Below are 25,999 nucleotides of genomic sequence, written 5' to 3'. Positions count from 1 at the left end.
GTGATGTGATGTGTAAGAGGAGTTAGAAAGTGGATTAAAAAATTCAGATTCAATCGAAGAAACGTAATGCATGACTTATGATGATGGTGTGTGTGTGGAAGATACCTGGATCTTTCCTTCATATTTATTTGGGGAGATATTATAAGATGATTAGGTATAAGATATTTAAATGAATTATGATACATCACACCCTTTTTTTATTCCTCCACTCGTATCATTGTCCCTTTCTTTTCAATTTTCCCAACTTGCATCAAAACCTTTTGAAAATCCTTTGACTTCCACTTTTCTATTTTCCTCTTTTCTTCACAGCTCCAAGTTCTGCACATAATTAGATCATTCTTTATTAGGAAAAACTTAGATACCCAATGTTATAATATTTTGGATGTAAAATTTCACTTTATGATGTTTGGTAAATATTTTATTGCATTTTAATTCCAATTGTAACTGCACCAACTCTCACATTTCTCTATATCGAAATTTTGTTTCTCAAGATGATTTGGATTTGGTCTCTGCATACATAGGGTGATGACTAATTCTCTGGAGATGAAAAATGTATTAATAAGAAATTTAACTTTTTCTATGCAGAAGATTACACATAAATGCTTAATGAATATAACTCTCAAATTAAACTAAATTTACGAATTCAGATTTTTCACTGGTTTTTTTATTATTTTTGTTGTGCCTTCAAAATATATTTGATAATAGATACTAATTTTAATATTTTAAAATATATTTAAAAAAAAAGTACCATACTTCACTTTTAATATTCAGTTGAGGAAAAAAAAACAGTAGAAAATCGCACTCCTAAACTTACGAATTCAATAATTAAACTTTAATGATAGGTTTAAAGAGTCAAAATTCAGTGATTATTGTTATTATTATGAGTATGTATAAACTTTAACCAGTCTTGGTTCTTCCATTTAATAGTGTTATATTGATTGAGGGTGTTTGGAATGGGATATTTTGTCGTGTGGCAGTATAGGTTTTACTTGGGAAATAAGTAGTAAAACCTGTTTAGGAAATAGTGGAAATCAATTTAAAACTAATTTGATAGGGACTAAAGCAGTATAAAAATGAAAAAGAAAAAAAAAATGTAGGTGATGCGGTTGGTCCAAGTGAAATGAACATCGTTGTTTCCATTAATTTAATGTGGAACACTCACCACGCCTTCTCGGAACCTTCTTCATCCTTATTGCCAGTTGCCAACGATATTGACTTCAGCTTTGTCACTCTCATTTCTGTGTCTCAAATGTAATTTCAGAAATAACATGGTAGAATTCGTAGATTGATAGTTTCACTTTTTTATTTAATCTTCTTCGATTTACCAAAATTGTAAGTCATTTTTTCTTAATTTATATAATTATAGATATTAATCAATTATTTAAAGATCTAGAAAATATTAACGTTACTTAATAGTTTTTGAATATATATTACAAAAACAAAAACAAAAACAAAAAACAAATTGTTTTAATCGAAAAGAATTTGTTCTCTTTAGCTACCATACATGTTTTGTTGTTTTTTCTAAGCTTTTACCAGTTTCTTTTATAATTGAGTATATGATAAATTGTTGTTGGAGCTATCTTATAAATTTTATTCTTTGTAAAGAGTGAATAAAAATAGAAAGAGTTAAGCTAATCAAATCATATATTTCAATGAATCTTGTGCAAGAATTTGATTTAGAACAATAATTATAAAAATATGTAGAAAAGGGTTTAAAATGTATACAGTAAATGGGTTTAAGAAATAGTAAAAGAAATAAAGAAATAAAAATAAAAGGATAGATCGATCATCTAGTTCTTCCATAATTATCATTCTCTTAATTTATAAATAGAAACATAAAATTAATTAAATAAATTTCAATTAATTTGCTAAGACTTTCGTTCATTCCAAACCTATATGACTGATTTTCTTGTTATATTATTTATAAGATTGTCTCCAAGATTTTTTTTTTTAATTATCTAGATTATTTCGAAAAATATCCTCAAAGATTTAGAGACTTTAATCTTATTGTATTTATCATTATTTCAGTAAATAATAATATTTTATCTCATAAAAAAAATTCATGAAATCGCTTCATAATAATAACCAAGATTAACTTCTACAAGTCCAAAATCGTAGGATTCATATTGGAAAAGTTGCTTCATCACAACTTTTGCAATTTCCATTCTAAGGTCATCAAAAGTATGATCATTTTTAGATGAGGTAGTCACCTAGTTCTTTCTCACTACTTTATATACTATACGTCTAACATTTGTTGTAATTTGTAGCATTTCTTTAAGATTTCATTTCAACTTTATAAAGCTCTACTCTTTTTTGTATAAATTGTCTATAATTGTCTACCCTTTAGATTTTATAGTTTAACGTAACTTTTACCTTTAACCAATACTTTTCTTTTCAGTTTTTTTTTCTTTTATCATAATTAATCATCACCTTGAGTTTTTTTTCTTTTCTGTTGCTTATTGTACAACAGATAAGGCATATTAAGCATACAAAAAAAATTAACTTATTTTTGCATTAAGATAGCAAAGGTGGATAATGTGAAAATGAACAAAAAAAAATAATGAGAGAGAAGAATGCATTCTCGTAAAACTTAATATTGTATGAGCATAAATAAAGAAAAGAATATTCTTAATGTAAAGATAAGGAAAAAAATGTTGGAAACCTTGGATATATATATATATATATATATATATGTATGTATATATTCGGGAGGAATTTAAATCATAAACGACTTTAGCAAAAACAAATAAGATAGCATGATCATTACATTTAACCCAAAAAACTTATAACTGAAAAAATTTTCTCATTTGTATCTAAAGTGAAACTTTCAACTCATACTTGGATTTCTAATTATGTGAGTTGAACTTTACTATAATTTTTTTAACTCAACATGACATGTTTGTCTACATCTGAGTTGGTCACGAAGATAAACTAGACTGATACTATTGTTAAAATTTTTAGTAAGATAAATTGAAAAAATTATGACAAACCACATTATGAATGAGACAAATATGACCTACTATGGTAAAGGAACCCCTGATAAAACTGAATTCACACTTGAAAGCAAGATAAGTTGAAAATCTAGTATTAAATAAAAATAAAAGAATAGAGTAATATAAGAAGAAAAAAGACTTACAAATACTAAGCCTTAAAGATTTAAATTAAAGGTGGTTATGCTCTTTTATATGGACAGTTTAGATCTCTTTGATGATAAGTCTTATGAATTTATCCAACTGACAAATTCTTAAATATATATATATATATATATATATATATATATATATATATATATATATATATATATATATATATATATATATATGTATATATATGAAAAAGTAAGATTATGGACAATTGGATCATGGGAAGTTAATGTAAAAAAATACATAAATAACAAAAAATGGAAGGAAATTTTGGAAGGGTGACCCATGTCATAGAAGATATTAATAATAATAGATAGATAGGTAGGACGAGGATTTGTGGTCTTCAAAATTTCAATTTCATTGATTTTATTAATAATTAATGAAATCTTTAACATATGTTTGATAAAATCTATTCTTTTAGACTTACTTTTTTGTTTGTATAATTTAAATTTAAAATCTTATCTAAAAAGACTAAATTGAAATCTCTTAATCTAATACATTTAAAAATTGTTTACCCTCATTATAAAATAAAAATATAAATTCAATTATTTAATTAATTCAAATAAAATAAATAAACATTTTTATCATACTAAGTTAAAAGTAATGACAAATTTATAATATTACATATTCTAAACATGTACAAGATTATATTATAATAAAATAAGGCAAATGTACATAGCAAGAAAACTCTTTAATAATTATCTATTTTAATAACAAAAATATATTTAGAAACTAATTTCTAATTAGAAAATAATTTAAAAACCAATCCTTTTTATAATCAAAACTTCAATAATTAATATTTAACTAATTTAAAAATTAATTCATAACATAAATTATTTTAAATATTAATTTAGAGACCAAATATAATTTTTTTAAATTAATTTAATTATCAAAAGTGTTTAATTTATTGATCAATTTATTAGCTAATTACTTTTTATTATTAAAATTATTTATTATTCAAGTATAGTAGTAGGATGGTAAAAAACCATTAAATAAAAATTAATTCCGGATGACGAACTGAACATAGTAGTCGTTGATTTTAAACTTTCTTTCCCATGCTTTAGTTACCAAAAATATATGAGAATAATAAAAGAAAAAAAGTTGACATATTAATTTTACTAAATAATTTAATAAAAAATATCACCGTGGTTGTCGCGTTTGTAACCGAAGAAGAAAGAAAGTTGAAACTGTAATAAACCAAGATATCTTACATTCAAGCAGAGTACTCAAGTAACCAGCCGTGAAGTTACTCTTACATATTGCTCCAAAGAGTATTCATTTTTACTATCAACATTTTCAGATTTATAGATTGTAACATCCTTAATTATACACAGTTTATATGCACAATAAGTCCATAAACCTGATCAACTTATTTATTAATATCATTGTCAGCTGTTAGTTCTTTTCTGTCTATGATTAAGTCATTTACTTGGGAGATAAAGACAAATAGCAAAATATATAGAATGACGAACTGACACCAAGATAGACTGCACAATTTCCATTCTTTGAATTGAAAAGTAGAAGTTGTATATTACAAATATATGAAAAAATCATACTCCAATACCAATGGAACAAGAATTTTCCTAGTGAAGTCCCTACACCTACACATTAACCCTCCAACATCTCCTTTACTCATTTTCCTTTCTTCTGTGTTTCTTCACACCCATTTCACCCGAATCCAACGTTCCCTGACCTCTCTAGAACAATGAACAAGAATACTTACGACACGTTCACCTCAGCTCGGTTCACACACTAAGCCTGGCTCCACATGTTGTAGTAGTTAGGTGAATGCAATCGCAAACCAATGCTGACTCTACAAAAATAATGAAGATATTTTAGGGGTAGGGGGTCCCATAATGCACGTAATGAAGCCCCCTTGTTCAAAAGCTTTCATTTTCACATCAATAGGGCTTCCAACAGCACGTCCTGCATTTGGTACTCAACACTCCCAAAAGGGTCATCCACCGAAAGGTTATTATTGTTGTCAAAGTAGTTGTATCCAAAATCAAACGCGTTTTCTAGCTGTAGGCTTATGTCATTCCATTTCTGGTGGCTCTGCACCTCTCTCTCCCACCTCACGTCCGGCGAAACCACCTGCTCTGAACCACTCGACTCACTCTGCAACCTCTGCATCGAATCTGAACTCTCCATAAACAATTGCTCATTCCTAAGCTTCTCAATCACCGGCTTCGTCTCGTGCTCAAAATTATAAACCACCCCAGCCTCCGATTTCGGTGCCCCCGTGTTGTATTTCTCAATCTTCCCTTTCTTGTTGTAAATTCGACACAACACCCAATCGTCAAGCTGCACCGTAACACCAAAATCAGAAACTTTTTCAAACAAACCAAATCAAAACAACAAAATAAAACAAAGCAAATCAAATCTAAACATACCCTCAGGTTGTTGTTTTTCTTGGAGGCTGATCGGTCAACATTGGCCAGCCGATATTCGTGCATGATCCAATTGGTTTTCTCTCCTTTGGGGGCTTTTCCCGAGTAAAAAACCAGAGCTTTCTTTATCCCAAGCGCCTTCGGCTTTCCGATCGGTTTATCGGCGCCGGTGGCCTTCCAATACCCACTTCCGGCGGCCCGGTTCGGCCGTGAGCCGTTTGGGTATTTGCGGTCCCGAGGAGAAAAAAAGTACCATTCTTTCTCGCCGTAAAATCCAATTTCTGCATGCAGAATATCATGATGAGTGAATTGAATGATAGAAATTGAAATTATACGAAAGGCAGATGAAATTAAACGGACCTGGAAGCTGCCATGGATCAAACTTGTACAAATCGACCTCTCTGATGATAGGAACAGCAATTGGTTGACCAGCGCATTTCCTACACAGATAGTGGTTCACCAATTCATCATCCGTGGGGTGAAACCTGAACCCTGGTGGCAACTCTAATTCTCCCTTCATTTGCTTTTCCTCTTCTCGCTTGTGTGTTGTTTCGTTAACTGAAAGATCTTCTGATTTGCAAGCTTCTTGCGTTAATGTTGCAGTTGTTTTTGTTGGTGAATGTTGTTGGCTCTACTTTGCTCTGACTTGAAACATGTGAAAGAGGATCCCTTGGGTGGGTTTTATAGCGTGGGGAGAGAAAACAAACAAAGTGAATTTCACACGTGCGTTGAGGAGATGGAGGCCAAATCCATTGAACAAATTTAATATAATTAAAAAAAAATAACAAATGACGTAATCAGTGTGACAAGTTTCATTCGAACTAGGCAGGGCTCGCCACGTGGTAGTGGATAAATGGATGTGACGCACGTGAGACTGTTCTACTTTTTTATGATTCTGTCATCGCTTACGTTTATTTTCAAATGTCGGCTCCCTAGTAATTAGCCTCGGTTGACTGTTTTTGCGAAACGACCAACCATTATTGCGTTTAGTTTAGTGTGTGCCCACAAAAATGTGTCGTGCTCCTTGCCCTACCCAATGGCGGTGTGCCTCGTGTCAACATATCGTGGAACTTAAGCATGGCGCCGACGACATTTCTTCTTGGTCCACTTTTTGCACTCTTTTTTAAATGATTTTTTAAGTAATTAAAAGAAATCGTCGAAGAATACTTGTTTGTATATCCTATTCTCTTTTTTTAATATTTTTTTTGATTAATTCTTAACCATACTAAGTATAATAATGATGTTATATTTTGGTTTTGTCCCCGTTTTATGATTTGTGATCCGCACGCTCGAAGATCAATATTCTTAGGTTTAAAAGAAACAAGTTTAATTATAATGGATAATAAAATAATATTTTGAAGAAATTTTTAAATAGATTTAAAGTATTTTGCTTATCCTTTTAGAACTTAAACATTTTATATCTTTTCTAAATTTTTGGGTTGATTAGATTCTGGTATTGAGTTGGGTAAATTTTCTTCTTCTTTTTTTGTAGTTTAATTTATCTGTTTTCTCATTTTTTTTTTATTTTTCATTTGAGGTTGGGTTCATGCTTTTGGACACATTTAGGATCAACTTAGGGATAAAACTGTTAGATGTATTCTCCTCATATGATATGTAGATTCTTATATCGTGATCGAAAGAAGTATTTCAACAATTTTCTAAATAAAAAATCGAAATGCAGTGTATCTGAAATTCTTATAATTGAATTTCTTTCATTTCTTAAATAATATGTTTGAAGAGAGTAGGTAATTGGAATACTTACATTTCAATTTCTTGTTTGGATAAAATAATTGAATTTATCTTATGGGATAAAATTTTATTTTAACAATATTTATTTTGATATATAAAATTTTAAAATTAAATTTAAAAAATATAATAATCAACTTAAAATATTTAAATTCAATCAAATTTTGATCAAACCAACTAGACTGAATTCGGCCAAATTTTAGCCAACGTAAACTCAGTTCAATATGACCAAATTTAGGTTGGGATTGACTCGGTCAACTTCGACCAAGGTCGATTTGGCCAAATTTGGTCGAATCTTGGTCAGGCCAACTCCGCCTCATTCAGCCAATTTTGGTTGGGGATGACTTTGTGGAATTCGGATAGGTCAATTCGGTCGAATTTTGGCTAGGTCTACTTGGCTTAATTTCAGTTAGGGTCGAATCAACCAAATTTTGACTATGATGAATTCGGCCAAAATTTGGTTGTACTCGGCCAAGATGGCCTCGACTGAATTCAATCGAGTTAGTCCAGACCAAATTTCGATCAAGTTGACCCTAACTAAATTCAGTCAAGTTGTCCTCAACCGAATTCGGTCGAGTTGTCCCTAGCCAAATATTTGGCCGAACTCGGTCAAATTCAATTGAGTTGGTCCTAACTGAAATTTAGTCGAATTCGACTGAGTTGGTTCAGACTGAATTTCGACCAAGTTCGCATCAACTGAAATTGGATCAAATTCGACCGAGTTAGTCCTTTTTGATTGTCAGCCAAGTCGACCCAATCATTTTTTATCTTGAACAATGAGGAATTCCACAAATTGTGAAATTTCAATTTTCTTCTTTTTTGAGTAAATTTCAAATTGTACTATTTTAGTTATTTGAAATACCTTTTTAAAATTTCTAAATTTCCATTTCCTCATCCAAACAAGTCATTATACTTCAAAGAAATTCAAATTCTCCAAATAAATAAATTACTCTCTGAAATTGCCTCATCCAAATACACCATTAAAGTTTTGACATTTTAGAAATTTAAAAGTTGATTCAAGATTAATTTTAATGCATTTTGTACCATTTTAAAAGCTGGAAGTTAGTTTTAAAGATTTCTTTAGGATTAGAATACTTTGATGTAAGGAGAGCTAATTTAGAGTAAAGATAAGTTTAATTTTTTGAACTACATATGTTTTTTGAGATATTTGGCTATAAAAAAAAGTGTTTGGATGGGGATTCATATTTTCGTTGTTATATTTTTTAATGTAAGAGTTTGAAATACTATCATTGAACAAATGTGACTATTTTGTTTTAGGTTAGGTGCATCAATAATAAGGAAATACATTAAAAAATTTGTAAGATAGTTGATTTTTTTTTACTGTCCATGCATATTTATGTGTTTTAGATTAAAATGTTTTTCTTTTTTGCATATTTTTAATAATTGAATTATTTCTCAAGTGATACTCAAAAAAACACTTGAATGTTTTATTGACTCCCAGTTGATAGAGTTCATCTCTTAAACCATAATTTAATGTTTGAACAATAAACACAAAAGTAATATTCCTTTGCTCAATTGATAAGTAATCGTTAAAGTAATGTAGAGCTAAGATTTAAGTTGGGATGTGAAATTGTTGTCTTGTTGCATCATGTCATGTACTTGAATGATGGTGTGTGGTGATTTAGTGAAGAGGGGATTAATGTCGATTATCTTCTATGAGAGTGCTTAAACATTTGTTTGAACGATTAAGTAAAGAAGAGATAAATGAAATTATTTCTCCTCTTAAGTTTTTTATTGCTTAAGCAATATAGGAGTCTTTTTAAACTTTGGGTTTATAGCTTAAGTGAGAGGTCTTCCCATGTTTATATATATATATATATATATATATATATATATATATATATATATATATATATATATATATATATATATATATATATATATAATATATATATATATATATATATATATATATATATATATATATATATATATATATATATATATATATATATATATAAAGAATTGATGAATTGATGTGTACGGATGATCAAATACGATGAATGAGTATATATATTGATATATGATACTTGAGATATGATATTATCATAGCCTTTTATATTTAATATTAAGTATAAAAAACTATTAAATAAAGAAAATATTATATACCATCCAACCCAAGTCTGACCGACAGTCATCGTTAGGAATAATTATTGTATTTTAAAGATATTGTCCGCTTTGGAGCGTGAAATTTCGTGACCATTTTATCCTTAAAAGGCGCCTTGAATGGTAGAGGGAGAAAAGAGTATTTAAACTGTGTTTGACATCGACAGCTAAGCAATGTGCGACTTACTGGATGTACCAAAACAAAGATGAATTGAGGAATGGACTCAACCTGTTATGAGAATGAAAGGTATGAAGATGAAGATGAATGGTAGAATGAGAGGAGAGGGAAAAGCCTCTGGTGGAGATTTGGGAGGAAAAGCCCTACTCTTGAGAAAGAAAAAAGGTGTGATGGAAAATCAATTTCATTTTTTAAATTAAATAATAAATCACGTGTCTCAAACAAGATGCTGATGTAGAATATAGTTAGTCACGTTAACAAAAAAACACCAATATTATTAGTCATTAAAGACAGATTTTATGAATTTTGAAAGGATAAAAACCTAAATAGAACAAATTTTGAAAAATAAACTAAAATCAAAATCGCTTAATAATTTGGGACTAAAAACATAATTAATCTAAATATTTTTTATTGCTACGTGAGATGAACAAAATTGATTAAGAAAATTATAAAATAAATAAGGTATAGTTAGGTACTTACAAATTTTGCAATATAAATGTCTAAAGCCAAGAGGAAGTAAAAGCGAAAGATTCTTTAAAATCTTATAATTCCTAATTTATTAATATTGACTACGTATCATATTATGATATATATAATCGTTAGTTACATTTAGACGAAGTCAATACAAATGGTATAATTTAGTGAAAATTTGACATCAATTTAATAAGCATATACCATTTGACCCATTACAAGATAATGAAATCCTAATAGATTATATGACATACAAATCAAAGAAACAATTTTCTACTCTCCCGCTATCTGAAGATATAATCAATGTCCTATTAATTAATAATAAGAGTATTCTAGTGAATAAGATAATACAACGAATTATTCATAATCATCACAGATTACATTTCTATGCTTGTGTTTTATGGATTGAGTTAGTCTTATTCTCCTCCTCTTCATAATGAAATAATGTGTTTAAATATTCGTTTGACATTTGATAAAGAAACCCGTTCAACAACAAATTAAATAATATTATTTTTAACTCAAATACAAATACCCAATATGATATTTATTAAGAATGTTAGTCGATTTTACGTAATATTCTTATTTCCATAAAAAGGATAGATTTTTTTAAATTATTTTTAACTATATTTATTAAAGATGGTATTCAAGTTAAAAAAAATCTAAAATAAAAGTATTAAAGTTTGTTTATATTTCTTGTAGTAACTATACTCTTATTAACTATGATGCTTTGACACGTCGTGTTCTATGTCCGACACGTATCGGACACCGATATTCGTATCGGACACCAACACTCGTACGATATTTGTAGGATACACTATGTTCAATTTGGAAGGAATTTTTTTATCTTTGACATGATTTTGATGATTAAAATAAAGAATAAATCTTATACTATAACTGCTTTTTGCATATTGGATATTAGATAGATAAATTAGATTTATTTGTGTTAGTTGACAATATGTTAGTTGACAGTTTTAAAATTAACATGTATATAGACACCGTGCCCGTACCCTATATTTATTTAATTTAGTCGTATCTTCGTATTCATGTCCATGTCTTATCAGTAGTCGGATCCGTATCCAGACAACATAGTTTATTAATGTATACAACTTACTCGTTTGACAATTTATTTATATTTAAATCCATAAAATATTACTACTTTTTGTAGTTTATTGATATTTAATTAAGAAAGCAGACTTTTTTCCCTTGTAAGTCTGTTGGAGAAAGAGTCCATGAAATTAGTTATTTGGCGTTGAATTAGTTAGTTAATTAATGTTTGAGACACCAACACAACACCAACATCATTTGCATTATTTAAGGTTCTTGTCCTCCAACAAATTCATGAGGAATAGGAATAGTCTACACACGTTTATCTTTTGTTTTAGTATTGGTATTAACGTCATGTAATGAATGTTGAGTTCGTGAATTGCGACTCTTCTCGTCTTTATACTATGTGTGGACCTCCCTTGTGATGCGAAAAATCAACATTGTGTTTTGTCCCATCTCAGATTAATTATTATAACCACACCTTCATTTCATTTCAATACCCCTCCCAACAACATCTCTTCTCAAATACTATATTTTTAATTCTTTAATTTTGTTTTTGCTACATCACAACCTCCATTAGTTAAAGACTTATGCTAATTCAAATAAAGTAATGGAGGATTGGGTTGAATTAGATAGGGGTTTTACAAACTCATTATTTAAATTCACTGGACAGATTATGAATAAACAAAGGGTTAGATTGAAATTTCTTATTCGTACCGTTTAAAAAAAATTGTTTGTTACCTTCTCTATTAGTTGTGAGGTATATGTGAGAAAATTTTCACGGATTTTCTTTATACCCAAGTCACTCAGATACATACATACATATATATATATATATATATATATATATATATATATATATATATATATATATATATATATAAATAATATAAACTTACATAAAAAATATTTTTAAATATAATTCAAATCAAATTACTTAATAAAATATTAATATAAATAAATTTAGTTTTTTTAAAATGTAAATTTAAATGAGTTGGATAAAAATATAAATTTAAAAAAAACAATATTTTACAAAAACAACTTCAATTTTATATGTCTAATTAAATGAAATCAAATTTTAAATGACAATTTCATAATTAATATTTATTTTACTAATAATTTTATTTTGACTACTTGATTTTTTTTTTTAAATTTACTTATAATTATTATTAGGTAGCGGGTATCAGAGGTGGAATATCATGATATCATGATAGTCATAATCACTCATTAGTAAGCGGATAATTAAATATTGGTATTTTCTATCCACAAATTTTATTAAATGTATTTATTTAGCATTTGAGATCTTTAAATTAGATTAAATTGGATCAATTGAATAAAGATTTTGATTTTTCTTTTCCTATAAATTATAATTTTTAAATATCAAATTAATTAAAAAGAATAAAACATTTTTACAAAAAATTATTGAAAACTTCAAATAAACCCATAAGTTGAGCTATAATAAGCTTGTTTAAATTAATTCAAGAAGATATAATTCAATTAATCTAAGCACAAGTATAAAAGTGAATAAATAAATTTATCTATATATAAAATAGAATTTTGTAAATTCATAAAAATCTAGTTAGGCTAATTTGAATAGGTTGAATGATCACATATTGAACACTCCTCTTAGAACATATTAACATGAATCAACAAATTGTTTAAGATTTTAATTTTCACATTTTTTTATCAAACAATTCACCTTTTCTTGTTTCTACTCTAATCATTCTTCTCTCTCCGTACTTCATGTTTATGAAATTACCAGTTACTTGTTTGTAGTACATCACATGATCAACTGCAAGTCTATTATTATTGAAACAGTGCAATCTTTTAAGTTTTCTTTCTACGGTGACAAAGATAATATAATTGGTTTGGTGTTGATAGAGGGCGCAGAAAACAAAAATACATAGAATTGTTTTTCTTTTGACTAAAAAATATGGAGAATAAAGAAAACATTTCAACATAATAATTATGTTGACTTTTTGTGTGGTGTTTGTTTTTAGTGGAAACAATTTAAAATCCCCTTGTCTTAGACAGTTAAGATTAACTATATAATTTGAGTTATATTAAAAAAAATATTTTTTAATTATATTTTCATAATAGATTGTGGATATTCCATCATTAGTTATTAACTATATTTTTGTTTTTTATTTTAATAACACTGGGTAGGTAAATAATAATAATAATAATAATAATAATAATAATAATAAGTAAATAATAGGGTTAAATATGTTTTTGGTCCCTCAAGTTTTAGCGAAATTTGGAATTAGTCCCTCATCAAAACTTTTGACCAATTTAGTCCTTCATATTTCAAAATGCGTGAATTTAGTCCTTTTAACCAAATTTTGTTAAGTTTATCTGACGTTTCGAGCGCATTTCATGATAGTATTTAAGTTAACATTGAAGAAAAAATGTGTCAAACAGTATAAATAATTTAAATACTATCATGAAATGCGCTTGAAATGTCAGATAAACTTAACAAAATTTGGTTAAAAGGACTAAATTTACACATTTTGAAAGATGAAGGACTAAATTGGTCAAAAATTTTGATGAGGGACTAAACCCAAATTTCGCTCAAACTTGAGGAACCAAAAACATATTTAACCCTAAATAATAATATCTTTAAACTTTTTCATGCTTACAGTATTTAATTTTACTTATTTCTCGTTGTCTTTTTTCTCCTTCTCTTTCCTTTTTTTTTCTCTTACGCCCTTTCTATTTCCTTTTCGATGTGCCAAATGAAATATTATCAACGACATTTCTTGGTGCGTCAAACAAGTAAACAAAAATTAGGTGCAGCACGCAAATTCAGGCATACCTACTATACTAAAAAAAATAAAACATTATTTCAGCTCTGTCTTGCTTTTTTGAGCCATAATAATAAAAAGAAGACTAATGTTGAATTGAAACACTGTGGCACTTGCACCAAACAACATGCATGGATGTAGCAGTCAGAAACATTATAGAAATTATTGATGAAAAAGTTTTGCATGTATTGGCCCTATCGTTGCTGCTACTTTTTTCATATACTATCACTTTGTTTATTTATGGCTAAGTGTCTTTTTGAACCTGGTTCACTTGGCATTAAAATGAAATGTATAGAAAAATAGAAGGTACAAGAGAGAATATTCGTGTGATGTGTAAGAGGAGTTAGAAAGTGGACTAAAAAATTCAGATTCAACTGAAGAAACGTAATGCATGACTTATGATATGGTGTGAGGAAGATACCTGGATGCTTCCTTCAAACATTTATTTGGGCAGAGATTAAGGTGATTTGGTATGATCCATCACCACCATTTTTTATTCTTCCACTCCTATCATTGTCCCTTTCTCTTCAACTTTTCCAACTTCCATCTAACCCTTTTGAAACTGTTTGACTTCATTTTTTTATTTTCTCATTTTCTTTCCAAATGCTAAATTATTAAAGTGATAAGGTGGTTTAGTGATTAAATGGTGTTAGAATTCAAATGTAAATCTAAGTCACACATTCAGTAACAATGAGAAAGTTGAGCATTATGTAAGAATGAAGATCCATAAACCAATTGTCTTAAAGTTTTGGATCGAAAGTGATGTCTATTTTTTATGTGTGGATTTGATTCATATCTCATTAGTACTGTATCTCTCTCGAAAGATCCATACTAGTAATTTAGAGAGACAAGATTGGTCAGTAAATTCTCTTGTGATACTTTGATTTATCTAATGAATGGAAAAGTGAGGTATCCCATTGATGGTGTTTGAAATTGAATATATATATTTTGTTTTTGTGGCAAAAGGTTTACTTGGGCAATAAGTATGGCGATGGTGATAAGTTGAATGAATTAAAAACCAATTGACTGAGATTAAAAAAAAACATCTGTGTGAGTAATGAACCTACCTAGGATGGACGCAGCAACTAGGTGCAAGTCCAAGTGAAATGAACATCTTGGTCTCTATAATTATCAATGTCACACACTTTCTGTGAAGCTTCTTCATCCTTCATGCTAGTTGCCAAACTTGACTTTATACCTTTATGTCTCCTTACTGTAGCCTTCACAACCAACCAACTTTCTTATTCGTCGCTTTCAAATCTTTCTGGTTCCCCATCTTTGCCTTTTTCTTCTTCTTCTTCTTGTACCCATATTATTACTAACTGCACTTCATACTAATAAAAAAAAAATACTGAAACATTATCTCTCATTATACCTTTGTTTTCCATTGCACTCTTTTAGAGGAAGAAGGAGAGACAGATCATTAAAAATTATTTCTGAAAACTATCATATATGTTCTGAAAAGCTTGTGTAGAAAAGTATCATATATATATATATCTTAGAAAGCTTGTTTTGAGAATTCCTGTTCAGAAAGCTGTTTTTAGAATGTATTTCACTATTATTCCAGAAAGTGTGTTCTGAAAATTTAGTTATGAAATTATGTTCTTCAAATCTTATTCTGGAAATCATATTTTGGAAATTCTGAAAAACTTGTTCCAGAAAATTTTCATAGTCACTTTTAACGTAATGTTATAAGTCATGAAGGTGCAGTTAGAAATTTTGCGGTTACAGGAAGAAAACACCTATTCCTTCAACTTGGACTTAAGCCCGTCACAATCAGTTGACCCAATAACGATACCCATCACGAATACTCTCTCTCTTTTTTTTGTCACTGTGAATCTTGCTTTTTTCTTTAAAAATAGATATTTTGTACCATGTTATAAATGCGAATAGTGTTGTTAAAAAGTAAACTCAGCCTAATCAGTATTGGATTAAAATAGTATGAAACGGAATTGATATTTATTACAAAGATAAAAATATTTTTTATTAATCTTTTAATTGAATTTAACTGTTTTTAGTTATATATATATTTTTTAAAATTTATCTATTAAACCAAATTGTTTAAATTGTTGAAAAATATACAAATATGATTTAAAGGTATCTACTTAAAAAGTTGAAACAGTTGTAATCATAATATGACAGTGACATAAATTGTGGAATTGTTGCATTACGTTTTGGGCTTTAGAGGGTTGTTGTGACGGGTATCTATCTATAAAGTTCCCCAAAATTAGAACATCTTTTGTATTGTGTGATTGTAAGGTGAGACATTGCAACTCGAAGGACGCTACTAAAGTTGCATAAAACAACGTTGAAAACAACATGTTTGCTTCAGCTCACCTACCAAAGTTGCAACATTGCTTATACAACAACATTGAGTGGTGGAAGTATTTTAACACGAATACTTCTTATTTCTTAAGTCATTCATCTTGACACCACACGTTAAAAAGATTTTTATACAAAAATCATATATTTGAACGGATTATTAAAACGATTATAATATCACTTATAAATCTTTTTAAGAGATTTATCAGATAAATACAACATATGTGCTCAACATATTTAATTTTCTCATCTCTATTTAATACGAAACTTAGATCTTTGAATTCTCAACCCTTCCTCGAAACAAAAGTTAATAAACTACCTGTTTGCCCTTTGTTTCTTTTCTGGGAGTGCATTCAGCCCTTTATTTTACACCCTATCCCACCAAGCTATAATTTAACCATAAAAGAATGTTATTAGAAAATAACAAGATTTTTACATTCAGTAAATATTTTTTCATTCAATTTAATTTTATGTAATAAAAATGTAAAAAAGAAGAAGTTATATTTAACTCAATTTAACTCAATAGAAATAGTTTGTATATCTTTTAACATAACTATCATAGAAGTTGTGCTTGCTTCTTCATAGTTACGAGCATGTATTCAAATAAGTCTCTGTACTGTATGGTCCATTGGACTATCGGCATCGCGCAGCCCACTGGTCCATCAAACAAGGCTGGGAGGACTCGCATACTAAACAGACCATCGGTCGATCGGTTACTGTATGGCCCATCGGATCATCGGCATCGCGCAGCCCACTGGTCCATCGAACAAGGCTGGGAGGGTTTGCATACGACACAGACCATCGATCGATTGGCCACGCAGATGAAACGTGGACCCATTAAGGGGACCATCGGTCGATCGGCCACTACGAGGAAACACGTAGACCCATAAAGGGGTTTCTCATATCGATCGGCCACACGGATGAAATGCATTTCACTAGTTGAGGTACTTGTCCGCAAAAAGGACAATCGGTCGATCGGCCACACAGATTAAATACGTTTCATTACTTAAAGTTGTTAACTCATGAAAGATAACCCGCCGGGCCAAGCGACCATCGGTCGATCGGCCAAACAGAAAACCTGGACTAGTTAGCCGGATTAATTAAAATTAGACAAGTCAATAATCATGATTAAGGGATCATTGGGCCGTGCTTAAGGAGCCCTAATTACAGGCCCACACCGAAAACTATAAATAGGGCTTGATCCCTACACCCGAAACAGTCTCCTTTTTGAGTGAACATGATTTTGTTGAATATTTTATCCTTTTTTTTTTCAATAACACCTATTACTATTGAGAAAAACATTATTTGTTGCATTCATAGTCCTTTTCTATTGTCTTCACGGGACCGCAAAATCAGATAAAAAGATGTCTGCAGAAATAAGGTGCAAATAGAAAATGTGAAATGACAGTGGATTGGATAAGTGTGGGTAAAGAAAGAAAGAGAAAGAAGAAAAAGAAAAGGAAAGATATAAAGGTGATTGTGTGTACTATTGTTGGCTTGCATTTTTTGTAGGAATTGTTCATCTATTAGTCTAAGGTTTTCCTTGTTTGCAAGAACTATATCTTCTATTAGGAAGATTCACTAAATTGGAGTATTTTTTAGAAATTTATAATTAAAATAAGATAGTTTTTAAATATATTATTAAATTATAGTTGGTTTTACTATTCAAGGAGTTAAATTATGAGGATTTAATGAGATGTCTATATTTTTATTTTAATTAATTTTAAAAAGTAAAATATGTGATTTACAAAATTGGAAAAAACTTTTATTCCATTAAAAATGTGAGTCATTTATGATCCCAAACTTACTCTATTAATAGAAAAAAATATATATCTAGAATAATATTTGAACAAATTTCTCTTCAAACTCTTTTATAAACTGAAATCAACTTATATAAACTAATTTCAAAAGGAAAATTCCATCACGTTTTAAATTTACATTACAGATTATTAATAAATTAATTTTAATTTATAAATAAAATAACTTTTTTACTTTTAGTATTTGTTTAAAAAGACTTGTATTTTAATTAATAAACAAGAATCGAAAGGCAACATAATCATTCATTTATGTTACTTTTGGTTGTAACCGCCATATTAATTTTTCATTCTATTTATTTTACATTAAGAGATTGTATATCAGTTTTTTTATTCAGTTATACTTTTAATAAAATAAAAATAATTATTATTTTAAATATTAGTTTTTTATTTTATTTTAGAGTTAATTAAGTTTTGAGTAATTGTCAGTTTTGAAACTTTTAATTAAATTTTTATTAAACCTTTATGATTTATTGAGATTGAGAAAAAAACGAAAAGAAAAAAGAAAAAGAGACAGTCGTTGTGTATATACCATTATTGGGTGGCATGTTTTGTAAGGAATTGTTCAACTATTAGTCTATGGTTTTCTTTGTTTGCAAAGAATACATTTTCCATTAGAAAGATTCACTAAATTGCAGTTACGAAATTGAAGAAAACTATTATTCCCATTAAAAATGAGAGTCATATATGACTCCCGAACTTGCTCTATTAATAAAAATAGAAAAATCATTATAATATAGAACAATTCCTTTTAGTAGTTTATAGAAGCATTTGCAGAAATTTCTATTCAAACTCTTTTATAAACTAAAATAACAAATTCTAGGTTAAATCATTTTAGAATCCCTATTTGTTTTGCGAAATTTTAATTCGGTTCTTTATTTTTATTGAGTTCATATTTTAGAAAATTCATTGTAATTTTCTGTTAGTTGTAGTAACAGTATTAATTTTATTTTTATTTTTTTTAAATATAATATAATTTATTAATAAATTAATTTTAATTTATAAATAAATTAACCTTTTTTTAGTATTTATTTAGAAACACTTATATTTTAATGAATAAACAATAATCGAAAGGAAAAAAAAAACTAATTAATTTACGTTACCTTTAATTATAACAGCCATATTAATTTTTCATTATAGTATTTATATTGAGAGACTATGTATATGGGTTTTTTTTATTTAATTCTACTTTTAATAAAATAAAAATAATAATTACTTTAAATATTAATCTTTTTATTCATTTAAGACCTAATTATGTTTTGAATCTTTTGATATTTTGGAACTTTCAACTGAATCTCTATTAAATTTTGTTGATTTATTAAAATAGAGAAAAAATAAAAAGAAAAAGAAAAGAAAAGAGAAAAAGTCATTGTGCATACATTATTGGCTTCTATTTCTGGTAAGGAATTGTTTAACTATTAGTCTAGGTTTTCTTTTGTTTGCAAGGATTATATCTTCTATTAGGAAGATTCAATAAATTGGAGTATTTTTTAGAAATTAATAATTAAAATAAGATAGTTTTTAAATGTATTATTAAATTAGAATTGCTTTTAATATTCAATGAGTTAAATTACGAGGATTCCTATACGTCTATATTTTTATTTTAATTAATTTTAAAAGTAAAATATCCCGTTTACAAAATTGAAAAAAACTTTTATTTCCATTAAAAATGAGAGTCATGTATCAACTTACTCGATTAATAGAAAAAAATCATTATAATTTAGGGATGGACAAAAAAAATCCAATTTTCATGATCCAATCTATTTTTTCTCTGATCCAATCCATTTAATATCCATTTTATTAAAAATTCAATCCATTTCAAATTTATTTTATTGAATCTAGATTTCAATTTGATATACATTTTATATATTTTAAGGATTAGATGTCTATTTTCTGAATTTATATTTTCAAAATGGATAATCCAAAATATCCAATCCAAATTTTCAATTTATATTTTTGGTTAGGTTAGGTTAAAGGTTGAGACGGAGTAGCACAAATTTAGTTATATTTGACTGAGTTGGCGTGACCCTATATGAAATTTGGCTGAATTCGACCGAATTCAGTCAAGTCAATCCCGATCGAAATCTCGCCCAACTGGTCCTGGACAGAACTTTGGGAAGTATTCGGTTGAGTTGATCCTGATCCAAATTTGACTACATTGGGCTGAGTCGACCCAGACAAAATTTGACCGTATTCGGCCGAGACGATCGTGACCAAAATTTGGTCGTATTCAGCCTGGTTGACTCCGGTCAAAATTCGGTCGAATTCAATCGAGTTGGCCCCGATTGAGATTTGGCTGAGTCGTCCCTGGCCCAAATTTGGCCGAGTCGACCCTGGCCTAAATTTGGTCGTATTCGGCTGAGACGGTCTATGATGAAATTTGGTCATATTCAAATGAGTCGGTAACGATCAAAATTTAGTGGAGTCAATCCTGACCAAAATTTGATTGATCAGGCTGTTGCCCAAATGTGGCCATATTTGACCAAGTCGGCTCTGGCCAAAATTTGGTTGTATTAGGCAAAATCGGCCTTGGTCGAGATTCGGCCGAATATAGTCAAGTCGATCTCGACTGACATTTTGCTGAGTCGACGCTGGTCCAAATTTGGTCACGTAGTTCTCGACAGAAATTCGTTCAAATTTGGCCGAGTCGACTCTAGTCAAAATTTAGCCGAATTTGACCAAGTCGAGCTTGACCAAAATACGGTCGGCCCCGACCGAAAGTCAGTCGAGTCCGTCCCATGTTGAAATTTGGCCTTGTTGGCACTGACGAAAATTCTTCAAATTTTATGGTGTCAGTCTATGGATACAAATTTTAAAAAATTTAATTTAAATTTATTTTATGAAAAATGAATTTTGGATTTTGAACTTGATCCAAATATTTGGATCTGGATTTAAACTTGATCCAAATATTTAAATCTAAATTTAGAAAAAACCCAATCTACTTTTTCTGAAAAAAATCAATTTGAACCGAAAATTTAATCCAATTATTTAGATCCAAAATGAATGTAAAAATTTCACCTATAATCTAGAACAATTCCACTCTAGTTATTAGTTTATAGAAACATTTACAAAATTTCTCTTCAAACTCTTTTATAAACTAAAATAAACTTATATAAACTAATTTCTAAAAGAAAATTCCACCCCATTTTAAATTTGCGCTATAATTTTTTAATAAATTATTTTTTAATTTTTTATTAAAATAATTTTTTGCTTTTTAGTATTTCTTTAGAAATACTTGTATTTTAATAAACAAGAATGGAAAGACAACAAAACCATTAATCTGTATTACTTTTAATTGTAACAGTCATATTAACTTTATATTTTATTTATTTTACGAGATTGTATATCAGTTTTTTTATTAGTTCTACCTTTAATAAAATAAAAATAATAATTACCTTAAATATTCATTTTTTTTATTTTAAATTGAATTATTTTTTAAGTTCTTAATAAATTTAAAAATTATAATTTTTTATTGAAAATTTGTAATTTATTGAGATAAAAAAGGAGAAAAAGAAAAAATAAATAAAGTAATTGTATATACCATTATCTGGCTTGCATTTTTTATAAGGAATTGTTCAACTAGTTGTGTAGGGTTTTGTTTGTTTGCAAGGGATATATCTTCTATTAGGAAAATTCAGTAAATTGAAGTATTTTTTGGAAATTAATAATTAAAATAATATATTATTGAATTAAAATTGTTTTTTTATTTAAGGAGTTAGATCATGAGGATTGTTATGACATGTCTATATTTTTATTTTAATTAATTTTAAAAAAGTAAAATATCTCATTTACAAAATTGAAAAAAAAAATTATTTTCATTAAGAGTATATGACTTCCGACCTTACTCTATTTATAAAAAAATTATTATAATTGTAAAGCCTTTTTTTTTTATTCTGTCCTTTTATATTAAAGGTTGCCCCAAACTATTGGATCTAAGGGCTGGTCCAAAGGGAAAACAGACCCTAAGTTTGTCCTAACGCTTTCATCCCATTCATTTTGTAGAAACAGTCTCTCCTTACCTCCTTGAACAGCTACAACGCTCTGCTAGGGTTTAGCCGTCAATCTTCTTCAAACTAGCTCAAGCTAGGTTTCCACTCCACTTAAGTCAACCTCGAGCTCATATATCATCTCTCTGGGCACATTTTTACCGTTAGGGTTTGGTAGTAACTCGTTCCTATTTCTGCCGTTAGGACAGTCGTGCTCACTGTGTGCGTATCGGAGTATTTCGCTAGCTTATTTTCCAGATAAGGGAAGCTAGGGTTTCGGGTTTTAATGTGTATGGTTTGATTTCATTTCGGTTTAGTGCTCTTGGTGATTTTATGCTGTTTAAAGTAACATGAACATGTATTGTGTATTATTTTGGTTGATTATTGGTGTTTGCCTGCGTGAAACAGTGGAAGGTTCTGGTTTTCTCGCCCATCCTGCATGCGCGAGCTGTCGCTCAGGTGACGAGCTTCAGTTTTGAGCGAGAGCACATCTCGCTCAAGCGAGGAGGTCTCGCCTAAGCGAAAGTGCGTGACAGCGCCACTGTTCCTCTTTTCGAGCCCTCGCCTAGGCGAAAGGAGCTCGCCTGAGCGAGGCCTTTCAGCTTGAGTGAGGAGTTGAGCGAAGGCGTTTGACTATTTTGGTTTTCTCTATTCTTGGATGGTTGGCACTTGCTTGAATTTAATTACTATGTAAAAATATGAGATGAATGATTATCCATGAGTGATGTGGTTCATGGGTTATGAATGATGGGTTTGGTATAACCTTGGCATGTGATTTAAATGAGATGGTTGGTATCAAAGAGACATGGTATTGATATGAAATACAAAGGATGAGTTGGTGTGGATTCAATATTTGGATATGAATGAGGATGAGTTGAAAAGGTTGGCATGAGGTTATGTGTATGATAAATATTACTTGATTGATTGAGCATGATTGGTCCGTAGTCAGTGCGTAATTCCTTGAAATCTCTAGGTGAGATTTCAGGGTCGTGCTTTAGTGGTCGGGATGTAATTCCATGACCCCTGTTAGTGAGTGTTCATGGTGGTGCCCCATCTATATAATTTGGTAAGGATTCAAGGTAAGGTTGCATCCTGACACTCTAAGGAGTCAGTTAGTCTCACTTAGAGCGGACTGACTCTTGTGGTAGAGTAGCAGGAGGCCTGAAACTCATTAAGGGCTAACCTTGTGTGGGGACGGATTGGAAACATTGTAACACTGGTAACACTTAGCTCAAGGGTGAGCAGCTCGGGGGTGAGCAGAGATATCCACCACAAGTGCAAGTATCCGCTGAATCCGACTAAATTATACATATCCGGATGAGTCAAGTCGAGTCTTAGTGTATTGATTTGAAAGTCATAACATGCTTGGGTGATGTATGTATAGTTAACTGTGAAAGTGTATCTGATTGTATGATAAAAACTATTTTGGCTCTAGCTTACCCTTCTGTTTGTTTGTTGTACGTTCTGTGGTGTGGTCTTTTCTTTTGCAATGATCATCAACTTGTTGATGTGAGCAAAGGTGAGAACTCCCCGTAATCATCAGAGTGATAGAGGTTTCGCTGCATAGTCTGCTTGGACTGGATCTAAGTTTATTTGGGCTTTCTTTAGGGCTATGGCCCGTGTACTACTGGTCTTTAGGCTTAAATTCTAAATGTTGTTGATTTATATTTTATACTTTGTTATGGCATCGTGGTGTACCCTTTTCTTATTCGGGTTTCTCTTGGAGAATCGTGAGGAGTAGTGTCTACACCCTAGAACTTGTTTCTAATACTATTCCGCGTGACATTCCTTTAATTAGTGTTATTAATTAAATGGAGGTGGTACAATAATCCATTCTAATAGAAATATTTGTGCAAATTTCTCTACAAACTCTTTTATAAACTAAAATCAACTTATACAAATTTCTAAAACAAAATTCCATCACTTTTTAAATTTACTTTATAATTTATTAATAAATTAATTTTAATTTATAAATAATATAAATTTTTACTTTTTATTATTTATATAGAAACACTTGTATTTTAATTAAGGCTTAAATACCTTTTTGTTCTCATTTTTGTAGTGTTTGTTGCGGATGGTCCTCATTTTGACAGAATATTTAAAATGGTCCTCATTTTGACAGAATGTTTAAAATGGTCCTCATTTTTACTGAATGTTTAAAATGGTCCTCATTTTCGCAATTCGTGTTTTATTTGGTCATTTTCTGTAACGCCGTTTAAATCATTAACCGAGCATTGTACAAGTGGCACGATTTGTATTATGGTGTGTTACGTGTACTGTACATGTGTGGTAATTAGATATTTGGGGATAAATAAGTGAGCTAGGGTTTTGGTAAGGAATGTTTGGGCAGTTGGTGGGTTTTGGCAATCTTGTTCCTCCATTCCCAATTGGTGTTGCTGCAATCTTCTTCTTCCTGCAATCCCATTATATAAGTATGTTACGGTCCTAATCTTCTTCCTTTACCTCTGGTTGTAATCGTTGGAGGTAACCGTGTTGTATCACTTTGTGCACTGTTGGTGGTTCAACGAGAAATTGATTAACCCCGATTTGTAGCTGCGGAGAGATTGCAGCTTTGAGGATGGCAAGAACTCCAAAGAATATTGGTAGAAAATTTTGGGTACAATCTGTTTTTATTTTTGTGTTAATAATAAATTGGTTTTAATTTTTGGTTTATTGATTTACATAGTGGTGGTTCCAATAATGTGGGCTGCAACTTTTTCAAATGGTGTGGTGTTGATGAAAAGGATGTCATCATCATGACACAAATGAGGTAGATTAATGATTTGGAGAAGTCATTGAAGGTTGTTGAGAAGAGGCTGCAATTAGTAATAGGGTTCATTTGTGTTTTTATTGTATTATTCGTACTGTTATTGTGTGTAATATTTTAAAGTCCAATCTGTTTTGTATTATTGTTAAATGAAGAAATGAATTAGTTTGATTATGTTGATATTAGTCCCAACATGTTCAAAATGACATCTTAATCTGAGCATTGAAGTAAGTGATATTGATCTAAGCTTAGAAAAAATTAAATTGATCTATGTCTAGAAGAAGTTAAATTCATAACATTAATTCATCCTCATCAAAATGCACTACATCAATGTTTGGCAAAATTGAAATTGAACGAAGTTAAGGAAAGTCAAAATGCAGTATATCAATAATAAATTCTACATCAGAAATTCCAAAAAATAACTAAGACTTTTGTAGCCGCTATCATGGCTTCCTCCTAATCTGTAATTTCATCCTAAACTACTGAGATGGTTCTTCTGGTGTTGGTAGTGGTGCTGCTTGACTCTCCACTTCATTCTTCATTCCCTGGTGGTTGAGTTGTTTGAGTTTCAACAGTTGGTGAATTCTCAGCAGTTTGGGCATCTGGTGCAGTCTCAGCAGGCGTTACAGTCTGCTCATCCACAGGCTTATTTGGGCAATTATTCCTGTTATGTCCAATCTGACAGCATATGCTACATTTTTTTTCTATGACCTCCTTTGTTGATTTGTGTGTTATCCTTTCTCAACTCCCACTCTTCCAACCTTCTTTTTTTCTTGGGTCTTCCTGGTAAGATCCTCTTATGTGGTGGATGAACGTCAAGGTAGGAAGTTCTTTCCCATAAGACTTCACCATTGATTGGAAAGATGATGGATTGATATATTTCTTCGTAGATGGATCTCCTGAAGCAGATTAGTATGAAGTCCTCAACATTGACATTGATGAAATTCATTGCTGCAATAGCATGGCAACAAGGGATAATAGTCAGAAGCCATTTCCTACAACTGCAATGTTGAGAATCCACATTCATTGTGTACTTATCTCCAACCATGGATATGTGTCTCACTTCAAATAGTTTTTCTCCTGACCAGCTGCAAATATCATATCATTACACATATCAGTACACGAATAAGTTGATTGTGTTAAAAAAAAGACAAAAACCTAACCTTAGGATCCAATATTTGGTTAACTCCTTTTCCTTATGTAGTCT

General features: G+C 29.8%; 1 protein-coding gene across 1 annotated transcript; it reads right to left on the bottom strand.

The window, feature by feature from the left end:
- Nucleotides 1-4,626: 4,626 nt before the first annotated feature.
- Nucleotides 4,627-6,194, bottom strand: LOC114196184 (NAC domain-containing protein 2-like). Its single transcript, XM_028086744.1, has 3 exons — nt 5,894-6,194; nt 5,537-5,814; nt 4,627-5,447 (listed from the first exon to the last, which is right to left on the bottom strand). The coding sequence occupies exons 1-3, from the start codon at nt 6,051-6,053 to the stop codon at nt 5,040-5,042; spliced, it is 846 nt and encodes a 281-aa protein (XP_027942545.1). The 5' UTR covers nt 6,054-6,194; the 3' UTR covers nt 4,627-5,039.
- Between the last annotated feature and the right edge of the window lie 19,805 nt (nt 6,195-25,999).

Source organism: Vigna unguiculata, chromosome 9, assembly GCF_004118075.2.
Source record: "Vigna unguiculata cultivar IT97K-499-35 chromosome 9, ASM411807v1, whole genome shotgun sequence".
Taxonomy (NCBI): domain Eukaryota; kingdom Viridiplantae; phylum Streptophyta; class Magnoliopsida; order Fabales; family Fabaceae; genus Vigna; species Vigna unguiculata.
This window is presented reverse-complemented; position numbering and strand designations above follow the sequence as displayed.